At 35.0% G+C, this 25,433-nt stretch overlaps 3 protein-coding genes across 17 annotated transcripts; 2 read left to right on the top strand and 1 right to left on the bottom strand.

Moving 5' to 3' along the window:
* Positions 1–1,182: 1,182 nt before the first annotated feature.
* Positions 1,183–4,842, bottom strand: LOC103438463 (uncharacterized). Its single transcript, XM_008377006.4, has 8 exons — positions 4,117–4,842; positions 3,323–3,470; positions 3,062–3,212; positions 2,788–2,913; positions 2,615–2,695; positions 2,261–2,453; positions 1,910–2,180; positions 1,183–1,770 (listed from the first exon to the last, which is right to left on the bottom strand). The coding sequence occupies exons 1-8, from the start codon at positions 4,318–4,320 to the stop codon at positions 1,508–1,510; spliced, it is 1,437 nt and encodes a 478-aa protein (XP_008375228.1). The 5' UTR covers positions 4,321–4,842; the 3' UTR covers positions 1,183–1,507.
* Positions 4,843–12,147: 7,305 nt separating this feature from the next.
* LOC103406468 (cytochrome P450 714A1-like) lies at positions 12,148–16,648 on the top strand. Its single transcript, XM_008345453.4, has 5 exons — positions 12,148–12,530; positions 14,594–14,820; positions 14,923–15,167; positions 15,292–15,643; positions 15,858–16,648. The coding sequence occupies exons 1-5, from the start codon at positions 12,233–12,235 to the stop codon at positions 16,284–16,286; spliced, it is 1,551 nt and encodes a 516-aa protein (XP_008343675.2). The 5' UTR covers positions 12,148–12,232; the 3' UTR covers positions 16,287–16,648.
* Positions 16,649–17,597: 949 nt separating this feature from the next.
* On the top strand, positions 17,598–24,099 carry LOC103406466 (uncharacterized). 15 transcript variants are annotated; one of them, XM_070825766.1, is made up of 13 exons: positions 17,598–18,036; positions 18,149–18,240; positions 18,926–18,971; positions 19,139–19,185; positions 19,345–19,427; positions 21,040–21,276; positions 21,609–21,651; positions 21,757–21,823; positions 21,997–22,042; positions 22,120–22,218; positions 22,554–22,622; positions 22,726–22,897; positions 23,041–24,099. In XM_070825766.1, exons 6-13 carry the CDS (start codon positions 21,067–21,069, stop codon positions 23,898–23,900), a joined length of 1,566 nt encoding a protein of 521 aa, XP_070681867.1. In that variant the 5' UTR covers positions 17,598–18,036; positions 18,149–18,240; positions 18,926–18,971; positions 19,139–19,185; positions 19,345–19,427; positions 21,040–21,066; the 3' UTR covers positions 23,901–24,099. The 15 variants fall into 15 exon arrangements, with proteins under 15 accessions (XP_070681867.1, XP_070681833.1, XP_070681874.1 ...); XM_070825732.1 differs by having other exon boundaries at positions 21,038–21,276; positions 21,754–21,823; XM_070825773.1 differs by having other exon boundaries at positions 21,037–21,276; positions 22,726–22,891.
* Positions 24,100–25,433: the final 1,334 nt, after the last annotated feature.

Genomic DNA, 25,433 nt, shown 5'->3' with positions numbered 1-25,433 from the left:
CCTGTATTGTTATCACCTCTTGAAAAATGTTGCATATGTTGTCACGCACAACAGCCGGCACGAAGAAGACACGTACATAGGGCCACCACTGTTTGGACATAAAAATTTAAAAGTGTTATTGAACAAAAATATTAATTGCCACAACCAAATTATTTAGAGGTGTTTTTAAAATAATTAAGTACTCTTTGAAATTACTTTTAAAATTATTTTTAAAATGACAGAAAGCGTTTTTAATGAAAATATTTTTTAAATCAATTCTTAGTAAAAATGATAGTTAATTCTTGAAAAGCACTTAAAGTGAAGCATATAACGGGTTTATGTGCTTCTTCTATGAAGCACTTCAAATATTTTTGGGGCCTACAAACATTTCACTAAAATACTTTTGGAACCCAAAAACACTTTCTAAAAAAACTACTAGTCATTTTAAAAGCACTTTCAAAAGAGTTCATAAACTTAAACTACCAGAAACATTTTTGACGATGTTTGACATGAAAAAAAGAAGTATTTTCGGTTGTAAAAAATACTTGAATTGATTTATGTGTTAGGCGCTTATCCATAAAGTATTTACATTTTTATAAAATATTCTTTTAATAAACGCGTTATCACTCGAATCACTTATGAACAAAAATATTATTAGAGAAGCACTTTCAAACAGGTCTGACACCTTCAAAAAACATTTTCAAGTGTTTATAAAAAATAATCGAGTTTTTGTAAAATATCAACATGCTTTCATCAAAAGCTGCTTGGAAGTGCTTCTACAAAAGTAATCGCAAACGGGACCATATATCTTGTTGTAAATGAGTGGTGGTGCTGCAGAAGTAGCACGAGCCTCTCAAAGGGACCTTCGGTTGGCAAATCGTAAAGCTGCCGATCCACTCATACACATGCCTTGGTATTTCCATATGACGCTTGATTGGTTATTGCGAGCCTTCTAATCCATGTAAAGTTTTCACACCAACTCCACTTCTCAACACAAAGCCTATCCCTCTCAGAAAAAGGTAGGAAAAAGTGAGGTAGCTGCGCCATGTTCGTGTGGTCACACCAATTCCACTTCCTAACATTTCCAGCTCCAATTATAGTAAAGATCATTAACGAAACACTTCTGATACTGTTCACTTTTAACGTTAAGAACATTTCTATTCTAAAAAATCACTCATGGTACTTTTCAAATCAAAAGGAAAGTAGAGTTAAAAGAGTGCCAAAAATTAGATAAAAAGAGCGTCCGAAGGACCGAGGCAAACTCAATTCTACATTTATATTACACCACCATGAAAGAAATCGGAATTCAGGTAAAACGAAGAGACTAATGGTACAAGAAGTTCTCAAGCTCAACAGACACGAGGAACGAAATCGGATTTAAGGTAAAACAAAGGGATTAAGGGTACAAGAGGGAATTAATGGTACAGTTCTAGGGAGTTGTTGCGGTGGGGGGCAGCGAGATCAAATCAAACATCTAGATGACCAAGAAAGAATCTAATGGACATGGAGAATAAACTTGGAGAAACTATTAGTTAGACCATACGTGAACTAGACCGAGCCTATTGCCCGTGTAGATCTCGTTGCGCTCTTCGTCGTAGAAGAGGGCAGTAATGTCTTCCAAGGCTTCTGCAACTGTACTCCTAATTCGGGAGGAAAGGGACCGCTTCTTTGAATTGCAACTGCTGCCACAAGCCTCACCACTACAAATGCATTCTTTTTCAGCGTTGTTGGTAGCTCTTATCTTAGCAAGGCATTTTCCAGTCAAGATATTGCTGATATTGATGGATCCGGCTGCAAAAGAGATTTAAACAGCGTTAGAGATTCAAAGACGTAATGGACCCTCCATCCAATTAGATCTCCAATGGTGATCCAGTGGTGGATAGTCAAAGATCAGATCAGATAGTGGTAGTAAGGCAAAAAACAACTTTACCATTTCCTTCCGACAATGGATCATCAGAATCAGCCTTGCAGTAAGAAATAATAAGATCCTGGTCACTAGTAATATATATGTTATTGGTATTGCAGTCGGGATGCCACAAAAGATGATCCTCAAATGAAGTCACAAGTTCTCCTCTAAAGTTCCAAACAGCCACTGTTCGATTCCGAAACGTCAAGAATAACTGATTCTCATATAGAAATATGAAGGCTGATGGGGTCATGAATTGAGTTCTGCTTACTTCTGTCATCTCAAAATTGCGAACCTACAGATGATAGCAGTCAGACGTGTAAATCCAAATGAATAGATTATAGTACTTCTGCAAGATATCAAGAAAGTCCTCACATCAAGAATTTGAAGGTTCTCATTTTCTTGCTTTACAAGAAGCTTCTCGTTGAACTGTTCGATGAAATCCACCTTCTTATTCCGATGAAGGAGATGGTTAAAGGATTTGAGAACAGTACCATCCTCTATAGACAGAATCTTAAGAGGAACATGACTGCTAGCTTTAGTAAAAATCAACAGCATGATCCCAGGACTGTAACAGAAACAAAAGAAAAATTGGAAAACAGAAGCAACATAAATGTCCACTAAGCAATAACAAAAGGAGTACCAAACGCATAAACCACCACTAGTGCGAGTGTGTGGCCACACACAGAGACATGTTTAAGAAGGAAGAGGCGTCCGAACTAAGCTTACCTGATCTTAATCTCTTGGACATGCTTATCCGATATGGAGTACAACATTGTATAGTTTTTCAGATCAAACACCTTGTATATACTGGTAACAATATAGAAGCATAAGGAAGGTAAATCAAATCAAGAAGACAATAGTGTATTAAAAACAAAGACCGATAAGACAGAATATTTTACCTATCCTGTGCAGAATAAGTAAGAACCTTCCCATTTACATCATCGAACTCTACAAAACCAGGCCATTTCAGTGACTCGGATTCAAAAAGAGCAAATCCAGCATCTGGTTTACCCCTTCGTATGTATCTGGATCATACAATTTGACAGAATATTCAGAAAGAAATAAGAGAAGAGGGAAGTAAATTGGGACAACTACACTGTCATTTCTTTTGAACTTCCTTTCCTTTTCTGTGTATCTAGAAGGAAGGGGGGAGCGTGGAGAAATTTTACTTACTCAATCCTTGTGCTTCGGCATTTCAAAGAACTGAAGTTGTCTGAAGCATAAACCGAGACAGTGATAAGTGAGTCATTGTTTTTATTGTAAAACAAGCTTCTTATCACTTCATCAGGACTGACATTCAGAAAGCATATTCTCTGGTTGGTTTCTGCATACAACAATATAAACATTACATATTCCCTTTTTTTCAAACATTTATAGGTTACAAGACTAGTGCATGCAATATAAGATCAGAAATACAGCTAATACAGCTACTACCTCGGCTAAATGCTGCACAAACACCAGACTGTGCGAGGGCAAACACAATGTCACGTGCTGCTACAATTTCAATAATTTTGGACCTCTTTCGCAGGAAAGGCAGAACCATGGCACAATGACCTTTCGGATCATGCGTATCATATTCATCCTATGCATCCAAATATCATGACAAGCAGAAATTAGATTTTGCGGACACACACTAACACCGCAAGTAAAAAAATAAAAAATTCCACTCATATTTCAAATGCATGTGTACACAATAACATGAGACAACTAGACAGCACAAATTCAAATCACCAATCTTGAAACTCAAAACTTCCTTACTGCATCGTGGTACTTCTTTATACAGCATGCTTTCAAGTGTTGGCATTAGAAACACGACATCGACCCAGAACAACTACTCGTGGCACTACAAATTTGATGGTAAGAACCTCACATGAATAAAAGATGCATTTGCCCAAACTAATCAGGAAGTATTAACTAAAACATTCACACACACGAATACAGAAGCATAAGTACGTTTATGTTGATTGAATGCCATAGGAAGGATTTTCTGCTAGGGAACTTGACAAAGTAAATCCATTTCTTAACAGCTAACAGAAAGATCAATCAAAATTAAGCTACAAATGCAAAAAATTCATAGCAAAACCCCCTTTTTTCAAGTTTTGTGAGAGGATCTAACATCCTAATAACTTATCAACAAAAACCCATTACTTAGTTTTGGTTTTCGAATTAAATGAAAACCATCGAACCAAGCATAACAGGTAAAAAGGCATCAAAGATAGAAAGAGTACCTGGAGGCGAATATTGCGAAACCTCTCTTGGGCATCGCTCATAGTGAAAGCACGGTCGCGCTTGGAGCTGATTTCGCGCCTCTGAAGCTTCTTAACGCTGTTGACGAACCCATCAACCCCACCAATACGAGGTCGTTTCTTCGCCACCACTCTCCTACCGTTGCAAGGCCGAGGACTCGCCGAGATTCTCCTTCCCCCTTCCATCAATTTCTCTCACAGAAAAACCCCAGTAAACTCACTTCAAACCCAGAACCAGAGAGTAACACATATCTACTCCTCCAATTCCTCTCTAATTACCCAATTTTTTATCTTTTGCAGCATCGCATAAACCCTAAAAACTCAAGGAAAGCAAATTCGGGAGGAGAATAAACAAAAAATCTAGGGCTTTAGCTGCAGAGACACCCACACACACACACACACACACACATACACACACAACCCTAATTTCAGAGACAAAACGGCGTCGTCTCCCTCTATCCCTCTCTGTAAGCGGAGCACTCGGAGGTCGAGCTCTGCGACGGAGAGGGAGATTTTTGTTTGTCGGATTGTGGATGCTCAGTGTGTCTTGCTCTGATCCATTTTCAAAAATCTCTCTTTTTGGAAAAGTAGACGGCAATTACCGACGGCGGTTTGGTGGGCTTTTATATCAAATATTGGATCAGAACGAGCCCATCCAAATGTTTAGACCAACATTGTTGGGTTTCGGATGGTTATCATGATGCCCAATTGTAATTTGGAAGCCCGGTTTAAAGCCCAAACTGTGAATTTGGTTTTTTGGTCTTTAGTGCTTCAATGAAAGAAGCACATGGCAAGTGCTACTCCAGAAATTGTATTTTTATGATTCATAAGCTCTTCCAAGTTTTCTTCCAAATGGAGGTAGAAGCATTTTTGGTTTCCATAAGATGCTTTAGCTCTTCTATAAGTAGGGCTCGCTTGGAAATACTTTTAAAATGACTGAAAGCATGTTGAGATGAAAATGTTTTTGGGTTTCAAAAGTACTTCAAGTGTTTTTACAAGATTTACTTGCATTTTTATAAAAATTGATTCAAAAAAAATTTTCACTAAGAGAGGTTTCAATCATTTTAAAAGTAATTACAAACGAGTCTGTAATCTCTAACATGGTGCAAGTGTTTGTGTAAGAACTACTAATGATCGTAAGTGATTTGTTAGAAACATATTTATTGGAAGCGCAACAAATGTTTTCTTAAAATTCCAAGTGACTTCTAAAGAAGAGTTATTTCTTTAGCAAGCACAAATAAATTCTTTTATAATTTAGAAGCACTTTTTTATTTTCTTACATATCGCGACAAAACACTTTTTGATTATCTGAAAATGCTTTCTTCTAATGACGGTTTCAAAAAATGCGTAAGTATCTTGTAGTGTCATGCATTATACCTAAATTCCAAACGGCACTTTGAAATTGCATGTATGGAAATGGCAAAGAATGATTTGTTTGGTACAACATGAATACAGTATAACGTTATTTAGTATTTTGTTCTCTCTTCTTGGAAGTAACAAGATAGTATCACCACTTTATCCAACCAAGAGATCTCTTTCTGTCTTGGTGTAACCAATTATTGAACCATACAGTCCAACACGAATGGATGGTTAGATAATGATGAACTCATCAATCTAACGGCTACAATTATGTTCTTACTTAAGAACTACCGTGCAAAAGTGATTGTTTAAACTGTTGTGTTAGACAAAATGCAATAGATTATGACGAACTTATGGCGCGTTTACGTAACGGTAATGAAAATATGAGGAATTGAATTGAGCGAGAATTGAATTGAGGATAAATTGAATTAAGGAGTTGGAATGAGGAGAAATCAGAATCATATTTCTGTTAAAGCTGTTTATTTAAATGTTCTGGAATCGGAATAGAATTCCATAAAGCTGTTTACTAATTTAGCAGAATCGGAATATAAACCAGTATGATTACTAAAATGCCCTTGTCCCAAATCAAATATTTTATATACTTTAATGGGTTTATAAAGGATAGTCTTGGAAATAAAAAAAGTAAGTGAGGGTATAAAGGGAACAAAAGTGTCATTCCGATTACCCAAATAATCAGGAATGAGATTACCATCTATATTTAGGAACCAATACAAGGAATTGAATTCCAAAATTTGTGTGGGTCCCACTGCTTTTTTTATTCCTCCATGTTTAGTAAATACCGGAGTATTCCGTAATTTGAATTCAATTCCACATTCTCATTCCAATTACGGATACTTAAACACGCCATTATATTGCACTAAAGAACGATGAACTCGTCAACCTAGCATGTAAAATGGTGTTGGCTTAAGCGACGGTTAGCATGTACAGACTTGGCATTTAAAACTACCGTGCTGACATAAACTCAACTGCTTATGATAAATTACAACGCAAAAAAGAAGATGAACTCGTCAATCTAACAGCTACAACCGCGTTCATTCACCCGACAATTCACCAGTGAAACTGACAATTGAGTTCACTGAACACATTCTGTAATTTCTCTAAGATGGTGGATCCCCATCATTCCTCTCTACGCCCATGTGTGTGTGTTGTATGGTTGAAAATTGTTGAGATGAAGTGGAACGTGGCTGGCTCTTGTCCTTAAAGTGAAGGACTATTTGATTAACGAAGAACCCTAACCTGTCTGATGGACAACAGGGAGTACCCCCAGTCCCCACACATTGTTTAGCCACGGGGCAATCCTATGTTCCAAGGACGGCGCGGGCCGCCTGTTCCTGTTCTTTACTTTCTACATGTATCCAACAAAAGACGATCTCAAAAGCTAATAAAGCCCCATGCTTTACAATGATCGAAAGATGAACGTCTATTGTACATAATTTTAGCTTGTTTTGTAAATAAACTATTTCTACAACTCAAACCAATGATCTTTTGGTCATAAAAAAACAACATTTTCATTGCGTAAGAGCTCGTCCTCTCTATTGTACTCAATAATGCATAACAACATTGCTGATTATTGGAGCATCATACTTGTGCTACTATTCCAATAGTCCCCTACAACCAATAGCCATTAGCTGGCAATAACTGTTTGAACCGTAGATTAACAAAATTACGTTGATTTAGTAATCCAAGAAGTAATTGGATAAAAATAATAATGATATGCGTAATTGTACAATGTTGAGAGGAATTTTCTCGTGCAATAGCTGCATGGATCATTAAATTATGTTAATTTAGTAATTCAAAATGTGTTCGCGTAATTAATAATAGTGATTTGAACTATTAGGTCATTATAGTTGTGCTAATATAACGGTACACTCTGTATGTTCGTATAACAAACAATCTCGGCCGCAAGTGCGATTAGGGCATAATTAGTTGAGAGTTGGAAACAAGAAGATAGTTTCAAAGCCTCTCAAACAAGATCAATTCACAAGATAAGTTTGGTCACATCAGTGGTCCATTAGATATATGAGATAACTCAAGTATAAACTATAAAGTGGTCCTAAAAAGTAATTAGGAACCTCGAAGATCTTTTGTCAATTTCTCACATATGAGTGTGTGCAAATTGCAACGCATGTGTTATTTTCTAGTAAGAAAAATGTTAAGATATTATTTTTAAGTTAGACTCTTCATAAACTCTCTATCATCTCACAGTTTAACGTCAATTTTCGAGCCAACATTACAAAAAATAGTGTGCTAAAACACGAATTGACATAGAGTTCATAGAGAGTCTCACTTTTGAGAGAGTCTCCTTAACATTTCTCTTTTAGTAATTAAGATAGTCTTTAGCGAGTTTCGATGTAGACAATTTTTTTGTGGTGGGCAATTTATAAAAACAAAAAAATTATGGAGCTAAGATCTTTATGTAAATTTTCAAAAAGACTTGTGGTATGACTTGTCCTTGAGATAAGATATCATGCCCTTCCCCTAAACTTTTTGTTTTAAAAAAAAAACTAAGACAATTTTGGGGTAATGCTAATCAAACTAAGAGAAGTACTAAGGAAACTTTCTCAAAGTAAAACTTTTTATGGACTCTCTGACACCTCAAAGTTTGACGTCAATTCTCATGCTAACATTATAAAATATTATGCAAAAAAATGAGGTAACAGAAAGTCCATAAAGAGTCGCACTTTTAAAAGTGTCTCTTTAGTATTTCTCTGAAACTAATTAAGTTAATTATACTTGCATTTCTCATGTAGTTAAATGGGTGTAGTCAAACTTGGATTTGAGAGGATTTTAAAAGACTTTAAAATTATAGTGTAGTCAATTAAAAGATTTTAAAGGATTTTAGAATCCATTCAAATCTAGGTGTAGTCAATTAAAAGATTTTAGAATCCATTAAAATCTAGGTGTAGTCAATTAAAAGATTTTAAAGGATTTTAGAATACATGAGAATTTCATTAAGTTGTGGATTTTGTGGGATTTGAAAGCAAAAAGTATGTATAACCAAAACTAAAAAGAATTCAACCTCACCCCCTAGGATTTCAAATCTTTCCCCCACAATCCACCACAATCGATTCAAATTCTTTAAAATCCATATGAATTTTATAAGAGTCTTTAATCCTCTTAAATCCTATCAAATTTATCACTTTTAAAATCATTTAAAATCTTAGTTTGACTACACCCCTTAATGTTTTGTAAATAGAGTAGGATTCTTTCTCATTCTATTATCATCTCTTTCCCTCCCCTTCTCTCACACATTATTTTTTATCTTATTATCTTTATAAAAAAATTAATATAAAATGTTGACGTGATTTAACCATGACTGTTCAAATAGAAGAGAAGAGAAAAGAGATTAAGAGGGGAAATAATCCTCCTCCTTTGTAAATCACTATTTCCGCTCGCCAATGGTTTAGCTAGCTAGCTTAGGTGGAGCCCGGGATCGCCACTTTCACTGTTGCCACTCCCATATTACTATAGCCCATCCCGCGTGCATCTACAACAGTGATGGTTGTTGAAGGGACTCGAAGCGTGTGATTCACATAGTTTTGGAGTCGCCATCTATTATTCCAAGATTAAAATCCATTATTTAGTCTATGTATTTTAAATACTTTATTAAGATAATATCGATGAGATGTTTATGATCTGTTCGGTGTCTTATTCAAAAAAATTCATAATTTAAAAAAAATATTTCTTAAGAACATTATTTCTAAAAAAATAAATTTCTTTAAGGTTAAAAAACTTATTTGATATAAGATTTAAAAATTTTACATCTTAAAACTTAGAGTGAACAAAAGCAATCCAAAGAGAAAGGTCGCAAGAGTGGGAGAAGGACGAGAGAGAGAGAGGGAAAGAAAGAAAGAGAAAGGATCAGAAGAGATAAAAAGAAAGAGGGAAGAGATAAAGAAGATAGAAAATGAAGATAGAAAATGAAGAGAGCAGACTAGAGGAGTGAGAAAGAAGAAAAAGAAAGGAAATGTGTAGAGAGAGAAGAAAAGAGAAAGAGATTTGGAGTGAGAGGGGAAGAGAGAAAATATAAAAAATGGATTTTAAGTTTAAAGACTTTAAAAACTATTTTTAATGTTTTTAAGTTAATCTTGAGTTCATTTTTGTAAAATAGTCATACCAAATAAATTTTTAAGACCTAAAACTATACAAGTGTTTTTTAATTTAAAAAATTGGATTCAAATAAAGTATCAAATACTTTTACTTTCTTGCATGTGCTATTGCTAATTTGAAACAAAATTTGAAGAAGTTTATTTTTGGGAGAGTGTAATTTTTGCTCACCGCTATATTAATTATCGTTGGATTAATTTGAATTTTAAAATTTATGTAACAAATAAATTAAATTAAATTCATCCAACGGTAATTATGGAGTGATAGACATCACTACTACCTTAAAGCGATGAGCAAAAATATTTCTTTTTTGGGATAGGACTCAACCTCACCCACTCTCGTTTGACTCTAAAATGGTTGGTGTGAGAGAGGTTTCACTTTGTAATTGGGCTCCATTTTTACTAAAATGTTATCGATGCTTTTTTTATTTTTTTTATTTTTACAAATAATAAATCATTTACAATAAAATCGTGGGCCTTTTTCCCTCGCAAGATCCCCGTACCATTATAAGGGACCAGGATTCTCTTCTGAGCTAAGGATGAGGATCCTCCTTATTAAGAGATGTGGGCCGTTGGATAAAAATCCAACGGTTACAATTATTATAACTTTAAAGGGACTTCCTTATTTGAAGCCGTTGGATGAATAAGCCGTTGGATTTTCATCCAACGGCCCACACTCATTGATGAGGAGGATCCTCATCCTTAGCTCAGGAGAGGATCCTTGTCCATTATCAGGCTCAACAAATGGAAAACCGCTTATGTGGTTGCAAGTAACAGGCTCTAAGCATTTTGTTTCATCATGCATGAATTTCGATTCTTCTAATTTAGATGTAAAAAGGAAAGTATATTGTTCTAACTAACTTAGCTAAATTATTTTGGAGACGACATCTCTTCATATGTAGCAAAACATAAACTTCCATTTTTTAATTTTGGATCCTATTATATGTGTAAAAATGCATGTCATCAGCACCGTATTTAACTTGCGGACATCAGTGTATAAGATTGCCGACTAACCCTAATAAAATTAAATTCAACGAAATTGATTTTGTCCATTTCATCAATCTTGTCATCGGCATAACAAGTACATGATCATTCATTATGATAAAAGAGTTAAAACGTGCCTTTGTCTTGCAGCTCCTTTTTGGGCTTCATGCCTACCGACTTGCAAATAATGCTAATCCATTCATATTAATAAGATAAATGCTCAAGAGATTTTCTCAAATGCAAACTTTTCGGTGAACTTTGAGTCCTTTTATGTTTTTACATTTTATAATATTAATATGAAAATTAACGTTAAACTATTAAATAGTAAAAAATCTTACTCTAAGAGAATCATTTTAGTATTTTTCTCTCTCTTCCCTTCTCTTCCCTTCTCTTAAACATGCTCTTAAACATGGTAAGCTCTTCAACCTTTTATGTGTTTCCACGTACAGATTATTTAGTACAGATTTACTGGGCAGAGTCCTATTTTATATCAATAATGCCAGACATATCAAATCTGCATACAATTTTCCTCATTGATTATTTAGTACATATGTCAATATCTTGCCTGTCAAAGTAAAGGACCAGAGAAGTTGGCTACTATTTGCATTTAAATTCGAATGAAGCAAAGAAAAATCAAGAAGGATTAAGAGACGGAAATAAATTTAGGTATATAAAAGGAGAAAAATGATGTATAAAATTGTGAGGAATGGTGTCTCTTTTTTTTCATTTGCTTTACTCTATGTATCTTTTCTACTCATTACTTGATATGTGTATTCTACTAACAAATTAAATTATATAATTAATATATTAAAATCTTAGCTCTAATTTTCTACCTCAAAAACATGAATTATGTAATTCAATTTGTTAGTAGAATATACGTGTCAAGTGATGAGTTATAAATAAATAAGTAAGAAAATGTAAATAGGGAAAGTAGTTAGCATTCTTCAAAAATCATTTCTCAAAAATAAATTATTTTCAAAGTGGATCCAAATTAGAATAGATAGGGTGGTATCACTTGCTTAATAAACAAAAGGGGGGCGGAACCTTGGTACCAATTTTTTTACATAACTTTTAACACATATTTTTTGTGAGGCTCACTCCGTAATGTATTTTAATGATCCGAACCATCTATCTTTTAGAATATCATTTATAGATCATCTTTTGCAACAACAAAAAAAGACAAATCGAAAACCAATAAGACATTCATTTGTAGTGAAGAAAATAGACGAATACAATGGTAAATGCTTCAGTTCTATATAGAAAAATATTAAACTCTTTATATATATATAAGTCGTTCTTTTTTTTTTTTTTATCGAATATATAAGTCGTTCTTCATTGCACACAAACTAGAATTGACATGTTTTCTTTTTTTGGCTTCAATAAAATATTTATAATGTGATTGGCAATTAAGAAAGAAATAAATACATCTTTACTTGTATGGAGCTAAGCGACTGTGGTAATAGTTTTTTGTTAGACAATTAGCATATTTTATAATATTCAAAATAAATATAAGTATATTTACATCAATAATTCAAAATGACAAACGTTTGATAATAACATTTCTGCTGGTTCATAGCCTATATATATCATACTGAAACTGAGAGAGAGAGATAGAGAAAGAGAGAGAGATGGAGGTGTCTCTTCTGTTGAGAATAATTTCTTCCATGGCTGTCGTGGGACTGGTTGGCTTCTTCCTCCACCTCTACAGCACTGTTTGGCTAAAATCCGAGAGGGTCAGAAGGAATCTCCGACTGCAAGGCATCAAAGGCCCTGCACCTTCTTTTCTGTATGGGAATCTTCCCGAGATGCAGAAAATCCAACAACAGCAAGAGTTGAAGCCTCCAAACCTGCTGGCTGCTGAGTTTGTAGCCCATGACTACACCTCCACTCTCTTCCCATACTTCGAACACTGGAGAAAACAATACGGTATTCATTAATCCTTCTCTGCTTGTTATAATTAGTCCCATCCAATCCAATGTTTGTTCTTTAAGCATTTATCTGTGGCCTGCTATATATGTTATATATATGAATTTTTATACGTAACACAAAGGCTATGACTCCTACACATGTCTGTAAATTTTTTTCTTTATTAAACATGAAAACAGAAAATTTATTAGGGAAATAAATCCAAACAAATGAATGGATATAATAAAGCTAAGAAGAAAATAGAGTTCATAAGAATTTGATTTTTGCTGTGAAAATTTTGGAGATTGAAGAGGGGAGTCAATGGTCCCGCTCAGTCAATGGGATTTGGCGGAATCTGGCCTATGCAAACCATTTTTAAGATGCTTGGATTCCATACACACCTGTCAGAGTTTGACTAGGGCATGTCAAAAATAAGCCATCTTAGGGTTGTGTATATGTTTTTGCATAAATGTTAGAAAAATTAAAATTTTAAATTAAATTTCATAAATATATTGTTGTTTGTGATTTTTCTCTGCTTCTGAAAAGGTGAACTGTTTGGCAGAAGTCACCATTTGATTCCTTTAAAAACATACTGATGTTGTTGATGATTGGATATTATTTTAGTATTTATTAACGTGTTTATTTTATATTGGTGATATATTATTTGGTTTGCAAATTTAATTCAAATTTTAGTATTCCTTATATTACGCTTTAGCTAATTAGTCTGAACAATGTGTCTTTTAAATTCATGTTCAAATCTTATATAAGTTAAAGTAGATAAAAATATCGTGTGTGTGTGTTTTTTTTTTTTTTTTTTTTCCGACAAGAAGCAATGGAGATTTGTTAATATAAACATAGCAAGTACAAGATGCCGAATGAGTACAGCTTTTTCAATGATCAATTTCTGGATTTGAAGTGAATAACACACGCTTAACAATGAAGGTAAAAATAAAATATCCTAGTCTGCAAATGCTTAAGCCAAGGTTTACACAACGTATTCATTCTTTCAAATTACATTTCTTTTGCTAATAAATAAACATCATGTCAATGTCTCGGAACCTAAGAACTAATGAATAGAATCCAAGGTGTACAAATAGAGAAATATTAAATCTTGTTACTTTCTAAGTATATTCTCTTTATTTTAAGATACAATTAAATATGGGATGTCAACTTTTTAAACTAAGTAAAATAATATTATTTTTTATATTTTTAATGCATATGATATTATCTACACAAATGAGCGGGAGAGTTAGCTAAGTCTCACAATGGATTAGCCATAATAATTTGGTTCGAATTCACCTTTGGTGAGAATCAATTTAAAACCTCTCACTTATAAATATAGAGAAATATTTTTAGACCGTAGTTTTAAGTGACCACTTTGTACAAATTTTTAATACAATATACTAGAATTTTACTATTTTATTTAGGATGATTAGAACATGGTAGGGCCACATCTAATATATAGTATTAGATTATAAAAATTCTTATTCTCAAAATTATCAACCAAAATTGTTGATGTGGCATGATTGATAATATAACAAAAAATAAAAGTTATTTTATAAAAGTTTGAAGATTTAGATGAAGGTTTATGAGTATTAAGTAATGACTAAAATGGTTGTACCATGGGAGGGCCATATCTGAAGTACTCGAATGATCAAAATGGGCTTCATTTCTGTTCTTTATTACCTTGTTCAATTCCTTCGGTACGTGGGCATCTCCTCCAAATCATGTATTAATATGCTCATGATCAATTCATATCTGTTCTTTCAAATTACCATAAACGCTTCAACATAACTAGAAACGCTCTAACATGATTTGGTTAGAAAAAGTTAACATTCAAAAGTGTTTCGTCAGGAATGACGGGAAGAAATTTCAGATTTTTAATGAATTTTCCGATGTGCTTCTAATAATAGTGTTTTCAGCAATAACACTTACAAGCAAAAGTGTTTCCTGCATAAATATTATCAAAAAAGCTCTTATCTTACTGTACTTCTCTTTCGAACGTTGAAAGATGTTCCAAGTTATAATCTCTCTTTTATCTGTTGGTAAGAAAAGTAGTGACATGAAGTATGAAATGCTTGCAGGTCCAGTGTACACATATTCAACAGGAATGAGGCAACATTTGTATGTGAACAACCCAGAGCTAGTGAAGGAGATGAACCAGTGTATGAGTTTGGATTTAGGCAAGCCTTCTTATGTAAGCAAGAGACTTGCACCCATGCTTGGCAATGGCATTTTGAGGTCCAATGGCATTGTTTGGTCACAGCAAAGGAAGATTGTTGCCCCTGAGTTCTTCTCAGACAAAGTCAAGGTAATTAAATCCGGTTCCGAATCAAAATTTCGAACAATGAAAAAATGTTTTATTCCATGATTAATATGTAAACTCAGACTTATCATTGAGATAATGTGGCAGGGCATGGTGTGGCTGATGCTGGAGTCTGGACAGACATTGCTTAGAAAATGGGAGGACTCCATTGAAGCACAAGGCAGTGTGAGAGCGGAGATTCAGGTGGATGAGGACTTGAGAGATTTCTCTGCAGATGTTATATCAAGAGCTTGTTTTGGAAGCTCTTACGTAAAGGGCAAAGAGATTTTCAAAAAGCTTAGAAGTCTTCAAGAAGTGATATCCAAGCAAAACTTCCTCTTTAGTAATTTGGGGTACGTAAACTTTCCATTATTTAACAATGTACACTAAACTGCAGATCTGAGCGTAGTTGGCAGTTTAGATTACATTCGATTGTCGCTACACGAAAAAATAATTCATAAATGCTGAAAAATGCAGTGGATTGAAGAAGACAAACGAGATAGGCTGTTTGGAGAGGGAGATTGAGTCTTTGATCTGGGAGGCAGTGGAAGAAAGAGAAGGCTCGTGTGACCAAAAAGATTTGTTGCAGACAATACTAGAGGGAGCCATCAATGACCAAACCCTAGGGAAAGGTTCATCCAAGGGCTTCATAGTTGACAACTGCAAGAACATATATTTTGCAGGCCATGAATCCACAGCTGTTGCTGCCTCTTGGTGTTTGATGCTTCTCGCTTTACATCCCGAGTGGCAAGCCCGAATCAGGACGGAGTTGGTTCAAGCTTGCCCGGATGGCCTGCCGGACGCAAACTCCCTCCCTCAGTTGAAAACGGTACGGGTGTTTGCATTGCTCGTTATGTTAGTTAATTATGTTCAATGTTGAGTAATGTTCTGATACCATACTATGTTGTCACTATACATTCAAACAAAGTCTTACTAAGTTGACGATCCAAATTGACAGTGTGACAGTACAACTAAGTATTGTCTGCACATTGAAACAATAGTCCACCTGAAAACATAACATGTTAGATTGTTTGACCATGCAGATGGCCATGGTGATTCAAGAAGTCATGCGTCTATATCCGCCAGCCGCATTTGTGTCGAGAGAGGCACTCGAAGACACTCAAGTGGGAAACATGACCGTTCCAAAAGGCGTATGCTTATGGACATTGATCCCAACATTGCACAGAGACACAGAAATTTGGGGACCAGATGCAAATGAGTTCAAACCAGAGAGGTTCACCGATGGAGTCTCAAAGGCATGCAAGTTTCCCCAAGCTTATATCCCATTCGGGTTGGGGCCTAGGACATGTTTGGGCAAAAACTTAGCCATGGTTGAACTGAAGGTTGTGCTCTCACTTGTTATCTCCAAGTTTTCTTTCTCTCTATCTCCAAAATACAAGCATTCTCCTGCCTACAAAATGATTGTGGGGCCAGGAAATGGTGTACATATTATTCTCCAGAAAATCTGTTGACTGATTGAAAAATAAGTCAAAATGATTCAAGCAGATGGAAGAGGATCATCTCTGCGATCTTAGGGATCTTCATATCTTATCCATTTATCATATATCATGCGGCCATTTTTCATCAGATAGTATTTGTGTTTAATTTTAAATAAAAAAGTTAAATGACTTTTAACAGCACGATACACTATGAATAACTAAGATGTGAGGATCAATAAGATCTTCACAATTTGGGTCCAGATGGAATCCAAACCCCAAGCAGATAGCTAGGTGTTTGTTGATCGGAATTATATAGATAAAATATGTCATGTCTGCAAAATGTGGGATGGTGGAATGTAGATGAACGTTTTCTTATATAATTTATTGTTTTTTTTTTAATTTCGTTGCTCAATTACTATCTAGTATTTGTATACATATGCCAAGTTTTGATTTACTTGTAATAAAAAATGACTCGTTATTTATTAGGAGTTGAAATTTGTTCGCATTTCATCTCACTCGAAGGTGTCAAAACTCATGAAATCAATAGTAATTGTTTCATAACCAAATAAACAATACAGAAAGCAAATTCAGACATAACTTAGTGAATTTACATCGTCATTCCAATAGGCCGATAATATGCATCCGAATGAAATTCGCAAATTTACATTGTCTTTATAATCGAACGATCTATGGATCTAAAAGAAATATGTACATTACATTCGGATGAGAGGAATGCATTCAAACAAAGTCATCATGCACTTCTCTCTAATAAACCAAATAAGAGAAAAATAAGTGCATGATAATGTGTCACGGAGTTAACAACAATCTCCTTATAAAATCATGGAATCACATACAAGAGAAAAGAATGCACAACAATTTTTGGTAGTGCTATTCACACATATTTTTTTACGTTTCACAACATCCTTTATTAATTGGGGTGTGATATCCACACATCTTATTTTACTTCTCACACACCTTTTTAATTTTCTGCTATCGAATAAGATGAATGAAGAAGATCAACGGACAGAAATTATCAAAGGATGTGTGCGAAGTAAAATGGAGTGTGTGGATAGCATACCCTTAATAATTTTTTTTTTATTCTCTTTAATGCATTCAATCAAATGACCAAAAATTTATTTAAGTACGTGGAAGGTAAAAGAATGTGTGAATAACCCAACCCAACCCTAATTTTAATTTTATTTTTTGTATTGTTGGCAAAAATTCCTTGGTGTAACCCTAGAAAATTGATGTAATGTAAGAATATGTGGGTGATTAATGTAATTTCACGAAAAAAAATTGTGGGAAAGGTTCGTAGTGTCGTACCAAATTTATGAGAAACATGATTGAGTTGGCGCCTATGTTGTTTCCGTTGCAACTTTGTAACTTGGATTGAAACCATCACGAGATTTTTTAGACGATTTGCAAATAGCAATTCCATACAAGCTTTATCCAATTCCTCCTCCTCCACCATGTTTCCTGAAATTCACAGAGACCAAAGAAGCAGCATCGATTCAGCACCGCCTTCTTTTACTTGAATGGCGATAATGGTGTCAGATGCCGACCCAGAAGAAGGAGCTCAGTGCAACCCATCAAAGTTATGGACTTTTGGGCTCTCAATCCTCCCTTCATACAAAGAACCACTGAAATTACCCCAAAAGATCACAACTTTTGAGTGCTCCAGCTGCTTGGAATATCTTCAGACTCTCAGAGTGTGCAAGAACACCTTATCATTCATCTGGGTCCAACAATTCTGGGGCTTTCATCATTGCTTACAAATTTGAGAGTGAGTATTTGTAAGAAAACCCATAATTTTTATTCTATTCTCTCTTTCTCTCTTAGGGTTTTGTTAATTTTCAGCATAGGCAGTTTATGCAATTATTGAATTAATTTTGCAGTGAGAGTAGATATTGCAAGAATCTTCTTGAGTACTTGGGATTGGTTCAAACCACCATAAGTCGGTTTCCAATGGTTGCGGAGATGGATGCTGGTATGCCCGTGTCTGCATTTTCCTGTTTATTTAAGTGCCGTTTTTATCTAAAATTTAACATAATTGACTTGATTTTTAGCTTCATGAATTGTTACTTACTTTTTTCTTTGTAGTATGTACCATATGAACAAGCCTTATCACATAATTGGTTCGTGTTTGAAAGCATTGCGCACAAGGCATTAATCAATAAATAGATGTAGAAACTAATGTGGTTTTATCAAGAGCTTCGAAAAGTCCAATAGTGTATTAGTTCTAGTCTCTAACGAATGAAGTATATTTGGGAAACACACAAGGAGTTTGTAGGCATTATCAAGTGCTTCATTTACTGATTTAGTTCAAAAGTTCTATAACGGATGATGCATTTTTCAGAAATCATATCTAAGCTAGATATGTGTTTTTCATTTTTGTTCATTCATTAAGAGAGTTACTTAGAAATTGCTATAATAGTGAAGATTTGGTTTGTAAAGGCTTATGAGGAATGAATTCAAAATCACACATGGAAATGAAGCAAAGTAATAATTTGTAACTCCTCATTTTATTTTCATTTACATGACTTTTGAAAAAAATAAAGCTCTTGTTCATTTTAATCGCTTTTATCACTGCAGTTTAGAGAAGTAAATCTGAGTTTAACTGTTAAGTTTTGTTTTTGAACCATGCATTATTCTCACTATCAGTGTTTTGCCAGATGTGACAAATGCCACTGCACTTGTTCAGCAGAACGCATTTGTCAGGTAAAGTGTTTCATGCACCGGGTGTCCCGTGCTAGTCATTATTCGTTCATATCCAATAAAATCCACCTAGCTTACCTTAAATGGGGGTGGTATTTATTGAGGCGCTTTATAAAATGGCCTTCTTAGGGTTTATTTGAGCAATGAGGATCGATGTTATCGCGGTGCAGGTCTTATAAATTCTTTCTCTGGTCGGTTTCTTGAAGAAGAGCAATTGGTAACTATCACTTTTGAATGAAAGTCTTGCATTTTGTCTTCAATTGTGTTTTGATGGCCGCAGGAGAGTCTAAGAAGAACAATTGCAGATCCTGATTGCTCTTTGATAATCTTTCTATGATTTTGTATTTTCACTAATAATTTTTGCTGCCATGATCAGGATATAAAGGGATTGAAGGTTTACCAGTGGTGAATTGTTTTGAGTAGATCAGTTGCACGGATATCAGATTTACAATAATCAAGGTAATCTGCTGGTAGGTGAGTCCTGCTAGAAAGGAAGAGTATTTCTGATAATCATAAATATAAGAGTGAATTTTTTTTTTAGCCCTTCCCAAAGGGCTTTGTACCTTGTTGATTCTTTAATTGTTTTTATATCAAGTGGTGTTTTGGGCTTAATTGTATTCAATCCTATCATTTATGTTGTGGTTGTCATCAATTTATGATATTGATGCGTTAAGATTTTGCCTCTTAGAGAAGCTCTGATGCCGAAAATGTTGTGATTGGTAAGAATTGATGGATTTGGAGTAGTCTTGGAAGTTCATTGATGTAAAAATTGTTGTGGCTGGTACAAAAAATGATAGATTTGGAGTAGGCTTGGAACCAGTTGCATTGGCATCAGATCTTCAAGCACACTAGCTGGATATAAAGCTAAACCCAGAGTCATATTATTTTTGGCATCAGAGCTTAGTTCCAACTTCCAACACCTGATTGCTTATCAGATTGTTAAACAGTTCATGCCCAAGGGGGAGAAGTCAAATGGATGGAGGAAAAGATAACCTTGTATACTCTAGTTTGGTTATAAATTAGAATGTCAAAGGATTGTAGTGTTCTGCCATGTCCCTAATTCGAATCCAGGTCCAGAATGCAGGTTGAGGGATTTCTAGGTACAAAAGACAGAAATTTTCCTCATAGAAAAAACAGGTCTATCAAATTAGCAATATAATGAAGAAACAAATAAATAAGGAAAAAACACATTTGCTTTGTTCATTATGTAGCCTGTCATTCAGTAAGTATTTTTTTTTTTATGCATCTTCTTTTGTGGAAAATGCCAAAATATGGTGGTGGTAGTACTCATTGATGCAGAAACAGGTTGCCTGTTGTTCTTTTGGAATAAGTATTCTACTAGAATTGGACTAGAAAATTCCCTGAAGTGTCCTTTTAGGAGATTGAACTGCGAATAAGAAATTTAGCTTAAGAAAGTTAACATAATTACTCATGTTTCACTGCAAATAAGAAATTTAGCTTATGAAAGTTAACATAATTACTCATATTTCATTCTGCAGAGTAAAATACGATTGTGGGTTTGATTTTTTTGGTTTGCATTTATTGTAAAACTTGCAATGTTTCAGTTGAGTAATACCTGAATTTGTGTTCCATCACATTGTAAATCTAAGATCAGGTGGCATCAGTTCATTCATTTTTTTCCCCATTTTTCATGGTGGATTATAATGCAAATCAGTTTTTTAAATGAGATGAAAAGGGGGCCCAATCTAAAAAAAGCCTGAAAGATGTGATGGTTTCCTATCTAAGAGGATGTGAGAGAATATGAAAGTTCAGTGAGTTTTCTAACTATGCTCTTAAGTGAGTTTTGTAGTAAGAGGAGCACCTATGAACTTGGTTTTGTGAAGTCTGAGAACCTCCCCACAGATTAGTTTAGGAACAAATATATCCGATGTAACCCTTACCCTTCTACTAAAACTAAACTTTTGTGGAATCACAAGGAATTTCAGTGCCTTTAATTTTTCTGACACTTTTACTTTTCCAAAATTGAATATATAACATGAATATCTAAGAGTCTTCTTGAAATTACCATGCTTCATCCCTAATATTTATCACTTGATTTATGGATCAGGAGACTGGAAAATAACAAATAGCAGTAGCAATGATGTCGAATGGGGAAAGAAGAAGAAGTGCGAGATTGTTGGAACTTGAATCAAGGGCGGAAAGTAAGGGCACATTAATATGTTATGCAGAAGAGGATGTGTCTTCTGAAGAAGATGATTCCTGCCATAAACGGAGAAGAAAAAGGGTTAAGAGTAGACCTGTCCAAGATCTGGCTGCAAGTAGAAATGAGCATCCTTTGAAAACAGAGGTGTGTCCTTAATAATGCTGTGAAAACTGGAACAGTTATTGAACAAGAGGTGGAAATGTTGAATTGTGTTAACATAGTATATATTTATGTATGTATACCTGATATTAAATAAATATATCAGACTATATGATGATTAATTTATTGTTTTGAGTTTTTTTAATCAAGCATAATTTCTTAGTAATAAAATCTGGTAGGCACTCTGCATTCTTTTCTAAATACTTGTGTTTTATTTAAGTTATTTTATTTTGAATGGAAGGACAAGTTTATTTATTGTGGATTTTGCACAGGTGTCATTGTTTTTTATTCTTTTTTCTTTTGTTCATAAATTGTAGGTTGGTAATTCGAGCAACAACAATTGTACAAACTCTGGTGGTGGTATGTACTTCTTTTCCTCTTAAGATTTAAATTGCAACTTTATATATATTTATGCTATGATGGAAAAGACTCACTAATTCATTTTTCTTGTATTTAATCAAGTAGCTGCACTATCGGAGGCACCTCTACCAGAATCAGGGAAGCTTGAACTGCTTCTTAGCGTTCTGCAAAAGTAAACTCTGGGTTATGACATCTTTTCTTAGGGAGTATATATAGTTGGCCATGCTATAATATTTACGAAGTGAAATTTTTTTTCTTTTGCTCGTATAAGTGATTAGCTCCTTCTTCAGTGAATTCCTCATCAAGAAAGTTAATGCCTTTATCTTTCTTCAACTTTAACTACAGGAAAGACTTGTACAATATGTTTGCAAAACCAGTAAACCCACAAGAGGTTTGCCCTCTTTATTTATGGTCTTTCCAAGTGTATATACTTTTATAGTTGCTAATATATGGTTCTTGATGTGAAAGGTTAAAGGGTACAATGATATCATTAAAGAGCCAATGGATTTCGGCACGATTTCAGAAAAACTCAGTGGAGGAAGCTACAGAACACTGGAAGAATTTCAGGTGTGCTTCTATACTCCTTAGTTCTCTACTTGTTTTTCCTTTCAGTAAGGCTCGGAAGAGAGAACTGGTTTTTGAGCTTCTGTATTTAATCTCCTCTCCCCTTCTGTATTTGCTGAAAAATTTGAGTCAGCATGTGTATACACATTTGTTTCGGCGTAAACAGGTCGGCTGGGTTTGGTTCATAAGTTTCCTTATCAAATTTAGTTTTTGTTCTACTTTATGGTGGTAGGATTAAAAGAAACTGTGTTCCATTCCATCACATTTGTGATTGTATTGTTAATACTGATACACAAATCTGGTGCTTTAGTTTTGATGTTCCTTTGGTTGATGTACAGCACGATGTGTTTTTGGTATTCAGTAATGCAATGTCATACAACGCTCCATCTTCCATCTTTAATCGAAAGGTCAGTCCACTGAGCACTGTTGTTATCGTCAAGGTTGACCAACATTTTATGCTCTTGAAATCTCCATTTTCTCCTTAACTATATTCAATTTATGGTTGTCCAGGCTTGTGATATGAAAAATCTAGCGGTGGAATTGTTTGAAGCCCTCGAGAAAGATTATAAAAGTTTTGAAAGTGTATGTTCCTCGAAAATATCAAGAGCTGGTAAGAGGAGCAAGAACATCATGAACAGTTATGCTGATAGGTCAACTTATGGGATGCCTTTAAGGGGTCGGTGTAAGTACAAACTACGCATGCCCCAAGTTCAACTTTGAAATTTACATTTTGGCTACAGTAATTATAAAGTACTCGACTATCCTTATTTCATATGAGATATTGATCAAGGACTTAATTCAGTATTCTGCATTTGCTTGTAACAGCGCAAGGGGTTGCCGAGCAGAAGTTACAAACAGCCGGAGTTCTTAATCCTTGTAATTCAACTTCAAACTTTCAGTTTAGTGATCTAGATCTTAATGTGGCATTATTTCAGAATGGCATCATAAATACTCAACCTTCAAATATCCTTCGGAGTTCCACCCCACCTCTATACTCCGGTGCTCAAACAAACATTGAGCACCATAATGGTCAGTATATTGGGACTGTGCCCTCAATCAATGCCTTGTTTAACAACAGCATTGGGACTGATGTTGGTAGGGGTAGGAATCCTTTTATAGCTGGTCTGCCTGCTTCAGATCTAAGGGGGAACTGTGAAAAGGTTTATGGCCAGTCACCGCCTTCTTCGATAAGGTGGCATTGCCCTCCAATTATTTCTAATTCAAGTTGGAGCCCAGCCTTTGGCTCCACACATGGGCTGAACTCAAATTGTTTTGGAGGTGGACAGCATCAATTTCAACCTATGGGTGGTAGTGGAAGCACACTGTATGGAAGTAATAGTTTCGAGCAGGCAAGCCAAGGTCTGAACGGGTTGAGGCAAGCGGAGATAGGACCACAAATACCTGACTTCAAACCATTCCAGCAGCAAGGGCAAGGCTCGGGCACACCAGCCTCTGGAATCAGCATGAGGCCTATAAATTTGTCAGACATAGATCAATGGTTTGGGCATGGTCGGAGTGGAGGGGGGTCAAACACTGGAGCTCCTCCTGCAAGCTCACTAGGGCTAGGTGCCGCAGAAACAAACATGTTTCCTTGTGACTTTCGGCACTCTGGGGGATCAAACGCTGGAGCTCTTCCTGCAAGCTCTGAGGGATGTGATTGGAACCCGTGGAACTTTCGGCCATGAAGGTTGGATGAATATGTTGCGTGACTAAACATGTCAGTGTGCCCGCAGTTCTATTTTATCGTACCTTTTCCATTTCGTGAGAACATAAGAGTTTGAAGTTATGCTTTGTTGTTTATATGAAAATGCTGAGATGAACTCAAACTTTTGGTTTTGGTTTTTCCTAGACAATTACAATCCATCTCCTGCTTGTTGCTTTCAATTGCCAACTTTTTTATTGATAACAGCTTGACTAAGATTGGAGCATCGTTGATAACCATCCACATTGGTCCAAAGGCTTGTAGTTAAAATGGTTAACATTTGCTTCCGTCTCGAAGGTTGTAAGTTCAATTTTCCTCTCTCATTATCGCTTGTATATATATACAGTTGTACACGAGTTGGATTTACTAAGCTTGCCGCCTTCGCCGGCCTGCGGGTGACTGAAGGAAGGCACGACATTTGAAAATTTGATGGAACCAAATATGTCCTCGGCAGCAAAAACGGGCAATTTTCGAACAAGAAAACAGAGCTATCTTGGGATCAAAGTCAAATCGTGATACATAATACGTTTATTTAAGCTAGTATAAATAAATAAAAGACTAATTCTTTGAAATTACGATGACAAAAAATTTGAATTTTGGTCGACCTTGGACTGGAAGCATGCACTGTTGTCAATTCCACTTTCAGACTCCGGTCGTGTGCTTTTATTTATTTATTTTTATGTATCTAATATCAAGCACTATCTAAAAACTACTTCTACTCCATATTAAATGTTATACGATCACGATTTACAAGTGTTTTTGTTCCATCATTCAAACAAAAAAACTCCTCTCTCCCCTCTCACGTGTTAAGATTTTTCTATTCACATTACCACTTTTCACTACTACAGTGCAATTTTGTAACGATGGAACTGTGATATGTTATTATTTGAAATCATCCTCATTATCTTATGGGTGTAAGCAGCCATACTATAGTAAAGTTTTGCTAGTTATTTTTCGGGTTGCCGCCACTAGAAGAATTTCAAGCTCCGTCCTTAATGGTATGGGGTGAACTGACTCGTGAAGAATAAGGACGGCTCTTTGTTCTGGTGGTAAAAGTCAAAATACTCGTACGTTTTCATACTTCATCAGGGTGAAAAAGACCATCTCTATTTAGTCTTATTCATGAATTGACCCCAAATATAACACACACATGTATGTATTGGTATAAATACACATAAGTTTGTATACTAATTCAATAATTTGAGTGTTCCAGGATTCTGTTATATTTTTCACTACAAGTTTGTAAACACATTCTTTCTTTCTAACAATATGCATATTTTGTTTGCAGATGTAATATATGTATAAACAATATTCTTTGACACATATTTTCAATACTTTCTACACCTTAGACAATATTTTTAACCCCACAACAACACGCGAGCACAACTACTTGTACAATCTAAATCAAAGCTCTAACAACTGGAAATTGATAGTCTAGTTCATTGTTCACGCTTGAACATCAAACGTTGCAATTTCAAATTTTGAACGTCAAATGTTGAAATATTTCAACCTTTGA

This window comes from Malus domestica, chromosome 01 (assembly GCF_042453785.1).
Source record: "Malus domestica chromosome 01, GDT2T_hap1".
NCBI classification, from domain to species: Eukaryota; Viridiplantae; Streptophyta; class Magnoliopsida; order Rosales; family Rosaceae; genus Malus; species Malus domestica.
Note: the sequence above shows the minus strand (reverse complement) of the source record. Positions and strands in the feature narration are given on the sequence as shown.